Raw genomic sequence first — 12,708 nt, 5'->3', positions numbered from 1 at the left:
GGGAAAGTGTTGTACAGCGGATCTCTAGAACTTACTCATCTTGCATACAAATGGCCAACAGGTACATGAAAAGGTGCTCAGTGTCATTAATCATCAGGGAAATGCAAATCAAAACCACAATTGGATATCACCTCACACCTGTTAAGATGGGTATTATAAAAAGAACAAAGGACAGGTGTTGGCAGGATCTGGATAAATTTGAACCTCTGTATACTATTGGTGGGAATGCAAAATATATAGTGCAGCTGCTATGGAAAACATTATGGAGGCTCTTCAAAAAATTAACAATAGAGCTATAGCATTTGATCCAGCAGCCTCACATCTGCATATTTATCCTGTGCCTGTTTCTTGGCCTTCTTCTTTTCAGAAGTTCCCTGCTGGGAAGAGTGTTAAGGATCCATGTGAATGGGGCAGGCTCAGGTGGCAGGCGGTACTGAGCGCCCCTGGACAATCTCTTTGTTTCTGAGCCAGGGGCCCATCCAGCCATCTATGCCTACGGGATCAGAAACATGTGGTGCTGTGCCGTGGACCGAGGGGACCCCATCGTGAGCCAGGGCTGAGGCCGGATGTTCTGTGGGGATGTGGGACAGAACAGGTTTGAAGAAGTTGACATCATTGTTAAAGGCGGGAACTACGGCTGGAAGGCAAAGGAAGGGTTTGAATGTTACGACAAAAAACTTTGTCACAACGCCTCTCTGGGTAAGTGAGAAGCTCTCTGATTTCTTGAGTGAGTTTAATGAGTTGCAGGTGGAGGTGGAGGAATAAAACCTGGCAGTGTCTTGCCCTGCAGGTCGTTACAATGCCTTTGTTTGTGTCCTGTGGGCTCTGTGCTTCTTAGAGTGGTCCTGCAGCTACTGGCACCTGAACCGCCTTGGTGCTTGTTAACCTAATTAATTTGAATACTGGGCGGATTGTGGGGGGTGGGGTGGGATTGACCTAGGAATCTATACTTTAAATAAGTTACTCATGTGATTTTCAGGCATACAATTTTGAACCACGGGCAGAGGAAAATAGGTGGCTATATGTTTTTATTTATTTACCATTTGGGAGGGCCCACTGAAATGATATTCTGCGTACAATCAAGTAATATTATAATGCCTAAGCATCAATAATCAAGGTGTGCTTTAGAAACTTCATTTGGCTTAAAATTCCAATTTTCTGACTTTATCACCATTGCTTAGTCTCTTTTGTCCCCTTGTTACCGAACTCAGGTTTGGCTGCTTGTCGCTCAAGATTCCAATACTGAGAGACAAGTGTTGGGTAAAAGGAAAGATAGTTTTATTGAGGAAGCTGGCAATCCTGGGGAGAAGGTGGACTCATTTCCCAAAGAACCAATTTCCCCTTGCCACTCAGGTGGAAGAGTTTTAAAGGGCGGGGGGCGGGGGGCGTTCAAGGGTGTATAGGCGGAGGAAGACGGCTACATGCGGGACAGCACAGTCATCTCTCAAATACAGTTAATCTTTAGTTCCGGGGTTGGTTTGTTTCCATTTTCCTGAGGCCAGTTCTTGGAACCGTGGAAGATGGAGCAGCTGATGTCGTGGCTACAGTCTGGCCATCATGTAGTTAACTTCTTCTACCTGGTGAGGGTTTCAGTATCTGTAAAACAGCTCAAAGGATACGGCTCAGTATATTATCTATCACCTTTGAGGAGGAAATAAATATCCTTGACTTTGTTTAATGACTAAACTATTATTATTTTGTCCTGTTTGACTATTTTCCTTGCTTCTGCATTTTTTTCATTTCTTTGATTAAATTGATTCTTTGGCTAACGTTTTTCTACAGACAAAAGGCAAGTGGTGGGCTCGGGGTGGTCTGTCCTGGGAAGGCCTTGGAGGGTCCTGTTCTTTACACTCTTAAGTTACAAAGCAGACATCCAGATCCTTGCAATATTCCAAATCCTTAAACCTGAGGGTCTGCCATGTCAACCTAGGGGGAAAATTTAGGTGTGTGGATTTCCAGGTCACTGCCCCACATATGGGAGAATTTTAGGCTTCCTCTCTGCTTTCAGAGACCAGTCAAATGGGAAGCTCAAGAATATCATGGCTGGTCTGTTGAGAAAAATAAACATGATTTGCTTGGCTGCCTGTCCTCCCAAAGACCAAGAGACAAAATGTTCTCCACTTAGTCAAGCAACTGCATTAAAAAGCTCCCTTCTTCCTCCTCGAAGCTCCCAGTTTTTAGCCGTGACACTCACTCTTTTTCCTTGTTTCTGGACAGATGATATTCTGCCAATCTATGCTTATGGCCACACAGTGGGGAAATCTGTCACTGGAGGTTACGTCTACCGTGGATGTGAATCCCCAAATCTCAACGGCCTCTACATCTTCGGGGACTTCATGAGTGGGTAAGGAAGGATTGATGTCCTCTCTCTTTTATTTTTTTAACTTTTTTATTGACGTATAAGTTACATGTGACTACATGCAGTGTCTTAAGAGCATTGTTGGATAGTTTTACAAATGTATACACTCATATTAAGACCAATCATAGCAAGATGCAGAACATTTCCATCACTCTAGAAGACTCCTTCTTGACTATTGCCTGTGAGTACCACCCCTTTCTCTCTCTCTCTCTCTCTCTCTCTCACACACACACACACACACACACACACACACACACACACGCACACACTAAACCAGAGATAACCACTTTCATCACAGATTAATTTTGCTTCTGGAACTTCATATAAATGGAATATATAGTATGTGCTCTTTTTTTGGGTATGCTTCCTTCATTCAGTTATGTCTGTGAAATTCATCAGTGTTGTTGCGTGTATCAGTAGTTTGTCTCTTTCATTGCTTTGTAATATTCAATTGTATGAGTATGCCACAGTTTATTCATCTATTTTCCTATTGATGGATGCTTTGCCTGTTCCCAGTTTGGGGATATTGTGAATAAAACTGCTACAAAGCTTCGTAGTTTTCACTGCAAAGGACTTGCACATCTAAGTATTTCATAGTGTTTGATGCTATGTTAAATTTTGTTAAATATATTTATAGCATGTATCCAGCAACCTTGCTGAACTTCTTATTAAAGTGACATTTTTGTTGATTCTATTAGATTTTCTATATAGAAGATCATTTTGCTGTCACTATAGATACTTTTTTCTTTTTCTGAATTGGAAGCCTTTTATTATTATTTTATTGACTTGTTGCTTCACTTCAAGCCTTCAGTTCAATGTTGGATAGAAGTGGGGGAAAGCATTCAATTTTTTACCAGTGAGGATGATGTCAGCTGTAGGTGTTTTGTATATGTCCTTTATCAGATTTAGGACATTTCCTTCAATTCCTAGTTTGCTGAGCATTTGTATTAGGTATGGATGTTGCATTTTGTCATATGCATCTTTGCATGTGGTGAGAGAATCATGTGGCTTTTTCATTTTTAGTTTGTTAATATGGTGAATTTCATTGATTGATTCTTTTGGTCATTGAAGCAATCTTGCATTCCTGGGATAAACACCACTTGGTCAAGTTGTATTTGATTAACATTTTGTTTTTGTTTTAATATATTGTTGAATTCAGTTTGCTAATATGTTGTTTGGAGTTTTTGCATCTATGTTCATGAAGAAATAGTGAGCTGTAGTTTTCCTTTCTTGTATTATCTTTGTCAGAATTTGTTATCAGGTTAATGTGAACTTTATAAAATGAGTTGAAGAGTATTTCCTCTTCTTTAATTATCTGGACTAGTCTGTGTAAAATATGTGTTTCTTCCTTCTAAGTGAAGCCATCTAGATCTGACGTTTAATGGTAGATAACACGTAGTTGGGTCCTGTTTTTTGATCCACTCTGACAATCTCTGTCTTTTAATTGGTACATTTAGACCATTAACATTCAAAGAGATTATTGATATAGCTGCATTAATATCTGCCATATTCATTACTGCTTTCTATTATATTTGGTGACCTTGTTCTTTGTTCCTATTTTTTCTTCTACTCTTTTTTTCTGCCTTTTGCAGATTTAATTGAACACTTTATCTGATTCCTCTTTTTCTCCTTTCTTAGCATATCAGTTATACTGTTTTTTGTAATCTTTTTAGTAGTTGCTTAGCATTTGCAATATACATTTACAACTAAGCTAAGTCCACTTTCAGATAACATCGCACCACTTCAAGGGTAGTCTGTGTCTTACAATAATAAAATAATCCCACTTCCTCCCTCTTGTCCGTTGTATTACTATTGTCATTTATTTTGCTTATATGTAAGCATACATAAGTATATATAATAATTATTAATATATAATATTATAGCAGTGATATATTAAATAATAATTATTAATATAATAATATATTTTATAATTTAATAATACTATTATTTTACTATATAAATAAGCATACATAATCAAATACATAGTTGCTATCAGTATGTTGAACACACTTCTATCTGTTAGACCAATGAAGAATAAGATAAATACAAGTTTTGATTTTTACCTTCACTTATTCCTTCTTTGATGCTCTTCCTTTCTTGATATAGATTTGAGTTTCTGACCTATATCATTTTTCTTCTCTCTAAAGAACTTCTTTTAACATTTCTTACAAGGTAGAGATACTGGCAACAAATTACCTCAATTTTTGTTTGCCTGAGAAAGTATTGCTCCTTCATTTCTGAAGTATAATTTCACAGGTACAGGATTCTAGGCTGGCAGCTTTTTTCTCTCAACCCTTTAAATATTTCACTCCACACTGTTCTTGCTTGCATGGTTTCTGAGGAGAAGTTTGATGTAAGTTTTATCGTTGCTCCTCTATAGGTAGAGTTCTTTCCCCTCTCTGGCTTCTTTTGAGATTTTTTTCTTTATTTTTGATTATCTGTAGTTTGAATATGATATACCTATGAATAGTTTTTAAAGCATTTATTCTGCTTGGTGTTCTCTGAACTTCCCAGATTTGTTGTTTGGCATCGAACATTAATTTGGGGAAATTCTATATAATTATTGTTTAAAACGTTTCTGTTCCTTTCTCTCTTCTCCTTTTGATATGCCTGTTATGCTTATGTTATACCTTTTGTAGTTGTCTCACTTTTCTTGGACATTTTGCTCTTTTTTTTCCCAGTCTTTTTTCTCTTTGCTTTTCCATTTGGAGGTTTCTATTGAGATATTCTCAAACTCAGATTCTTTCTTCAGCCATGTCCAGTCTACTAATAAGCCCGTCAAAGGCATTTTTCATTTAAGTTATAGTGTTTTTGATCTCTAGCATTTCTTTTTTGGTTCTTCTTTAGAGTTTCCTTATCTCTGCTTATATTGCCCATCTGTTCTTGCATGCTGTCTACTTTCCATTAGAACCCTTAGCATATAAATCATAATTGTTTTAAATTCCTAGTCTGATAATTCCAACATCCCTGCCATGTCTGAGTCTGGTTGTGATGCTTGATTTGTCTCTTCAAACTGTGTGTTTTGCCTTTCAGTATGCCTTGTAATTTTTTCCTAATTGCTTGTTATGATGTACTGGGTAAAAGGAACCGCTGTAAATAGGTCTTTAGCAAAGCGGTGGTGAGGTGTGGGGGAAGGGAAGTGTCCTAGTCTTATGACTAGGTCTCAGTTTTTTAGTGAGCCTGTGCCTCCGGACTGTGAACTTCCTCTGTGTTTCTCAGTTTCTCTCCCCCTTCCATACACATTTAGGTGGGACAGGATGGCTACAGTGGGCTGGAGTTAGGTACTTACCTCCCCCAGGTCTGTGAGGCTCTGTTAAAATCCTGGCAGGTTAGTCTCTGGTTAGTTTCTCCTGAGGAGAGACATTTGTTAAGAAAAACAGAAAGCTCTGGTGATGGTTCCTTTTTCCCTCCCCACTGCTGGAAGCACAAGGAGATTTTGCTCTGATATTTACTGTGGGAAACTGATCCAGGTCCTGGAGGTAAAAGACACAAAAGTGTGGGGACCCTCGATGACTGGGCATGCCTGCAGCTTCTAACTCTCAGACTTGCCCACACGGAGCTCCTAGCAATTTGTCAATCATAGGTTATGTTTTCCAACCCCATAACTGATTCCTGTGAAGGTTTCTGCTTATGGTTTTCTGTAAGTTGTAATTCTCTGTATCTGCCTGTTTGTCCCTCCAATTTTGGGGGCAGTGGTTTGCCCTGTGACCTCACTTCTCTTAGGGACCTAAGAATAGTTGTTGATTTTTCAGTTTTTTTCAGTCTTTTGCTTATTGTTAGGATGGTGTGCTGACTTCCAAACTTCTTACATGCTGGACCAGAAACTAAAAGTCCTCTGAAGTTTTCCTCGTGGAGATTTTTTTTTTTTTTTTTTGTGGTACACGGGCCTCTCACTGTTGTGGCCTCTCCCGTTGCGGAGCACAGGCTCCGGACGCGCAGGCTCAGCGGCCATGGCTCACGGGCCTAGCTGCTCCGCGGCATGGGGGATCTTCCTGGACCGGGGCACGAACCCGTATCCCCTAGCATCGGCAGGCGGACTCTTAACCACTGCGCCACCAGGGAAGCCCCCTCGTGGAGACATTTAACTACAATTTCAATTTCTTTAATAGATATAGGCTATTCAGTTTATTTCTTTCTTTCTGAGTGAGGCTTGGTAGTCTGCTTTTCAAGGAATTTGTCCAGTTTATGTAATTTGTCAAATTTATTGACATAAATATTCTCTTATTATCCTTTTAATAACTGTGTCACTTATCCCAAATATTGGTAATTTGTGTTTCTCTCTCTCTTTCTCTTTCCTGATCAGTCTGGCTAGAGTTTTATCAAACTTATTGATCTTTTAAAAAACCAGCTTTTGGGTTCATTGAATTTTTTCCTATTATTTTCCTGTTTTCTATTTCATTGATTTATACTCTTTTCTTCCTTCCTCTTGCTTTGAGTTTAATTTGCTATTCTAATAAAATTTTCTCAAGATGGAAGCAGAGCTCATTGATTTGGGACCTGTCATCTTTTCTAATGTATATGTTTAGTGCTATAAATTTCCCCTCAAGTACTGCTTTAACAGCATCCCATAAATTTTGATATATGTTTTCATTTTCATTCAGTTAAAAGAATATTTTCTAATTCCCCTTTTGATTCTTTGTCCCACAGTTTATTGTGAAGTGTGTTGTTTAGTTTCCAAATTATCTGAAGGTTTCCAAAAATCTTTCTGCTATTGATTTCTAATTTAGTTTGATTGTGGTCACAAAACATACTGCATATGATTTGGGAGATTATCCTGTATTATCTGGATGGGTCCTAAACGTAATCACAAGCATCTTTAGAAGAAGGAGGTAGAGGGAAATTTGAAGACAGAAGAGGTAGAAAGCAATGTGACAATGGAAACAATGAGAGAAAAGGCAATGTGACATGGGACCATGAACCAAGAAATAAGGACAGCATCCAGAAGCTGGAAAAGGCAGGGAAACAGATTCTCCTCTAGAGCCTCTGGTGGGAGCACAGTCCTGCCAACACCTTGATTTTGGCCCAGAGAAACCCATTTCAGAATTTTGGCCTCCAAGATTGTAAGAGAATAAATGTGTGTCGTTTTAAGCCACCAGACTGTGGTAATGTGTTACAGTGGCAGTAAAAATGAATACAGTTACCATTTCTAATACTCTTCATTCCTTTGTGGAGATTCATATTTCTTTCTGAGATTGTTTTTATTCTGCTTGAATAGCTTCCTTTAACATTTTTGGAAAAATGGGTCTAGTGGTCATGAATTCTTTCCACTTTTGCAGTCTTTATTTTCCCTTCATTTTTTGAGAGATATTTCTGCTAGGTATAGAAGTGTATGTTGACATATTCTTTCTTTAAGTCTTTAAAAATGTCCACTGTCTTCTACTTTGCATCATTTCCAATGAGAAATCTGCTGTCATCCTTATATATATTCCTCCATATTTATGTGTCATTTTTTTCCTCTAGCTGCTTTTAAGATTTTCTCTTTATCACTGGTTTTCTAAAATTGCATTAAGACATATCTTGGTGTAGTTATCTTCATATTTCTTGTGCTTGGATTTGGTTGCACTTATTGGATCTGTGAATTTATAGCTTTCATCAAATGGAAAATTTTATTTGTATTTTTCAAATTTTACCTCCGTTTCCTCACACCCTTTCTCTCCTCTCATTTGGATACATTTACACTGGGGCATTTAAAGTTTTCCTACAGATCACTGATGATCTATTCGTGTTTAAATTTTTGGGATAAATTCAGTTTTGGAGAGTTTCTATTTCTATGTCTTCGGTTCATGTATCTTTTCTTCTGTAATGTCTAGTTTGCCATTCATCCTATCCAGTGAGGGTTTAAAAAAAAAATCTCAGATGTATTTTTTGTCTCTAGAAACTTGACTTTTAAAAAATATCTCCTATGTCTCTACTTAATGTTTTGAACATACAGAATATAGTAATAATCACCTTTTCAATGTTCTTGTCTGCTGATTTTAACACCTGTGTCAATTCTGTGTCAGGTTTTGTTGATTTTTCTCTTTATTATGGGTCATATTTTCCTCATTCTTTACTTGCCTAATGATTTTTGATTGGATTGTTAATTTAACTTGTGGGTGCTGAATATTTTTGTATTCCTATAAATATTCTCGAGCTTTATTCTGGGACACATTTCAGTTACTTGGAAATAGTTTGATCCTTTCAAGTCTTGCTGTTAATATTTGTTATGCAGGACCAACATAGAGCTTATTCTAGAACTATCTATTCTTCAATACTGAGGCAAGACTTTCCCAAGAACTCTACCCAGTGCCCTGTGAATTGCATTCCCAATATTTCTGACCCTGAGTAAGTGCCAGGTACTTTTAGTTCTAATTATTTTCCTTGATTTAGCTATTTTCCTCACATGTGTCTGCTGTTAAGTATACTGATAGATTCTTGAGGATGGCCCTTTGCAGATCTCTGGAGTCCATTCTCTGTGCAGCTATCTCTTCTCCAATACTTGTCCTACAGACTCTTCCTGCATTGGTCTTCTTGGACTCTCATCTCTCTTTTCAACTCAAGGCCTGTGCTAGGCTCTGCCTATGTTTTTCTTCCTTATGCTAGAAACTTTTTCAAGGTAGTAAGCTGGGACAGTTGTAGGGTTCACTTTGTTTATTTCTCTCTTAGAGAACACAGTCCTCCACTGTCTGATCTCTAGTATCTTTTAAACCATTGTTATTCTGTTTTGTCTAGGTTTTTGACTATTTAAGGTGGAATGGTAATTCTAGTCCCTGTTACCCCATGTTAGTTACAAAGGATGTTAATATTTTCATGCTGCAATTCTTCATTACAGAGATAAGGTAGAGTTAGTAATTGGGTCAGTTCCTTTGTCATCGCTTGTTAGATCTTTGGGATTTAATTGTTCTTTATGGTTTTCCCATAACCCCCATCCACAGTGATTCTTAATTAAAGCACATGCATTAGAATTACCTGTGGTTGGGCATCTCTGTTTCTATAAAGCTCTTCAGGTGACACCCCTGGTTACCCAACTTCCTTTCTTTTTTCTTCTAAAAACCTGCTTTTAGTTCAGCTAGATGACAGAGGAATCATCAGATGAGACATCTATCTGCTACTATACAGACATAATAATAATAATAGCTACTGGTTTTGAGCCCTCACTATATGCCAGACACTTAGTGAGATATTTATATATATTATCTTATTTAACATTCACAATGCTTGCCTATGGTAAATTCTCTTACCATCCCCCATTTTATAGATTGATAGATTTTATAGAGGCTTAGAGGTGTTGAGCAACTAACCAGTTATTAAAAATTAGATTAGTCCTTTGTAGTGGTGCAACCTTCACAGGGCACCAAGCTCCTCTTATAATAGCAAGTGAACTTCCCCGTCTAGGGCAAGTGGGTGACCGAAATATCTCTACAGCAGCTTTTTTGATTCCTGAGGGAGGCTAGTTATTGGACTCCTATGGGAGACTCACTCCTGGTAGTCCAGGATTCCTTGATTCTAGGAGGAAAAAATATCCTGCAGGGTGGAAATATGGATTCCTAAAATATAAGGTTTTGCTTTTCATCTAGTCGACTTATGGCTTTGCAGGAAGATAGAAAAACCAAGAAATGGAAGAAACAGGACATTTGCCTGGGCAATACTGAGTTCTGTGCCTTCCCAGGGTTGATGAGCACATACAGCAAATTTATCATCTCCTTTGCTGAAGATGAAGCAGGTAACAAACGTACAAGGTTATTCTATTTTTGCTTACTGGAACTTAGATAATCACAGGCATTGTGAACTGAACATTTATTATCATAATAATCATTATTATTACTATTGTTATTATTACTCTTATTATTGTTATTGAAAATTCAACTACCACTTTTTCTATTTTCACTGTCATTTAGTCACCTTATTTTTTGTTTTTTTTGCTGTACGCGGGCCTCTCACTCTTGTGGCCTCTCCCGTTGCGGAGCACAGGCTCCGGATGCGCAGGCTCAGCAGCCATGGCTCACGGGCCTAGCTGCTCCGCGGCATGTGGGATCTTCCCGGACAGGGGCATGAACCCGTGTCCCCTGCATCTGCAGGCGGACTCCCAACCACTGCGCCACCAGGGAAGTCCTAGTCACCTTTTATAATGTATTGGATACTGTTCTAAGCACTTTACATTTTAAAATCTTATTTAGTAATCACAACACCCCCATGATGTAATTATTATGTTTATTTCACCAATGAGGAAACAGATTGACTATGCCAACTTACCCCTTCTTTGTTGAACTGCACAGCTCACTGTGCAGGGCAGACCAAGGTCTACACTGTAGTCTTTTCAATCCTTTGACTGTGAAGGAGGTGCATGTACTCCTTCCTTCCTGATTTTATTCTAATCTGCAATTATACAAATGTGGACAGGGCCAACAGTGGGGCAGGCAGTGGGTGTTTATCCCGTTGGTGTTACCTGAGAGAAGGTACCTCTGATGATCCACCGGCTGGGCTGGGCTCTTCCTGACGCTGCCAACAGTTTGTTAGGCAACTTCTGTGAATGAACAAGGGAGAATTTCTTTCTTGAGAGATCTGAGAAAAGGGTAGACAGCTAGGTAGGAGGCTACTCACTAGAGAGATTAGGCATATGTTAAGGGCATCAGCAAAGCAAGGCATGCGTGTACATAAGAGCAGGGGGAGGGAGGGGGAGAGAGAGAGGGACTCAGCTTTAATAAATATCCTCAAAGTTTGAAATCAGAAAATGAGGTTTTAATTTCAGCTTTACGTAAGTTGTGTGTCAATTTGAAAGTTAAATTTTTATTTTGTTTATGTAAGTGGCAACAAGGCCTGTGATCTTTCTGGTATTTGGCACTGCACCTAGCCATGCTTGGAGGCAAGGAAGAGAATAAAATGATCTCTTAGGGGTCCCTTCGAGACACAGGACTCTACAAGTGTAAACCAAAGCCTTGATGATTTCCTACTTTCCACTCTGAGCCATGGGTGGCTGTACAAGAGCTTCACTTGAGTTGGACATAAAGAAAACCAGTCAGCAGCTGCACCGTTTCCTCTCAGCTAGCTTATGAATGGATAGTTCAGGATGAATATTTTTTTGTTTTGTTTCGTTTTGTTTTTGCGGTACGCGGGCCTCTCACCGTTGTGGCCTCTTCCGTCGTGGAGCACAGGCTCCGGACACGCAGGCCCAGCGGCCATGGCTCACGGGCCCAGCCGCTCCACGGCATGTGGGATCCTTCCAGACCGGGGCACAAACCCGTGTCCCCTGCATCGGCAGGCGGACTCTCAACCACTGTGCCACCGGGGAAATGAATATTTTGTAGGAGAGGATATTTTGGAAAATTTAAGCGTTCTTAATAGAGAAAAGTCTTTGTGAGTTCCAAATAGGAAGTCCAAACATACAAAAAAGCAGAGAAACCACAGGCTGGCCTGTGATGCTCAGTGGAAAGTAGATGATGTGAAAGCCACAGGCCATGGTGGGGCCTCTCTCCTGCTGGTGCCCAAAGGAACCTGGAGTCCCCGAGGCTGGAGACCTTTGGAGGCCACCTGCCTGGGGCTCCTGGGCTGCCACATTCTGTGGCTTGCTCCTTTTCAGGATGCCACAGAATACCCAGGTTTTGGAGGTTTGGTTTGTTGAGCCGGTAGACTTCTCGCAGGAGAAAACAAGGCAGTTTTTGAATACCACTCAAGTACATCTGGCAGACAAAACTAAGTGTCCTTGGCTGAATTTGATGGAGTGGACTTGCCAAAGTGTTCCCAAGCCAGACTTTTCCCAAGGGCAGCCCTAAAGCCAGGGAGGCTGTCCCCGAGGCAAGATATTTTCTTCCAGAGTTGCTTGCTTTTGTGTTTTTGCAAATAGTGATTCAGATTTTCTGCATGTGTTATATATAGTCTTTCCCATTACTGACCTATTTAGACCTCAGTATTATTTCATTATTTTTCTATCAGTCACCAGCTTGAGATAAGCCACATTTTAGTTGCACCAGAGCTCTGCCTTCACTGTTGCTACAGCTTATTTCCTGAGTTCTTCTAACCAACAGCTGGCACAAATAAACGAGTGAGTAAATAAAGGAGTGAGTGGCAGGCGTGGGGCTACCCGTGGCTGGGTTCTGATGGGTTGGATTTCTGAATGTCAGTCGCTGAAGCACATCCTCAGGAGGACTGGCTGAGGTCACAAAGCTTGAGGTAAATTCACATTGCATGCATTTTGCTTTACATGGCCTGTTATAGTTTTTTGGTGGGTTTTTTTTGCCCTAAAATACATTTTTAAAAAATGTCAGACCCTACAGATGAAATTCACTTCCAGCATTGTCTTCCCCTGAAAATACAGTGGGAAATCTATGACATGTTTGGAACATATAATTTACACCAACTGTAGTCATGTGTAG

At 39.6% G+C, this 12,708-nt stretch overlaps 1 protein-coding gene across 1 annotated transcript in view; it reads left to right on the top strand.

Moving 5' to 3' along the window:
- Positions 1-12,708, top strand: part of HHIPL2 (HHIP like 2) — a 25,821-nt gene that overhangs the window by 7,030 nt on the left and 6,083 nt on the right. Inside the window, 3 exon segments of the mRNA XM_007457025.1 lie at positions 368-699; positions 2,218-2,344; positions 9,916-10,061. Of these exon segments, the coding sequence (XP_007457087.1) occupies positions 368-699; positions 2,218-2,344; positions 9,916-10,061 (605 nt within the window).

This window comes from Lipotes vexillifer, unplaced genomic scaffold, assembly GCF_000442215.2.
Source record: "Lipotes vexillifer unplaced genomic scaffold, Lipotes_vexillifer_v1.1 scaffold1675, whole genome shotgun sequence".
Lineage (NCBI taxonomy): Eukaryota > Metazoa > Chordata > Mammalia > Artiodactyla > Lipotidae > Lipotes > Lipotes vexillifer.
This window is presented reverse-complemented; position numbering and strand designations above follow the sequence as displayed.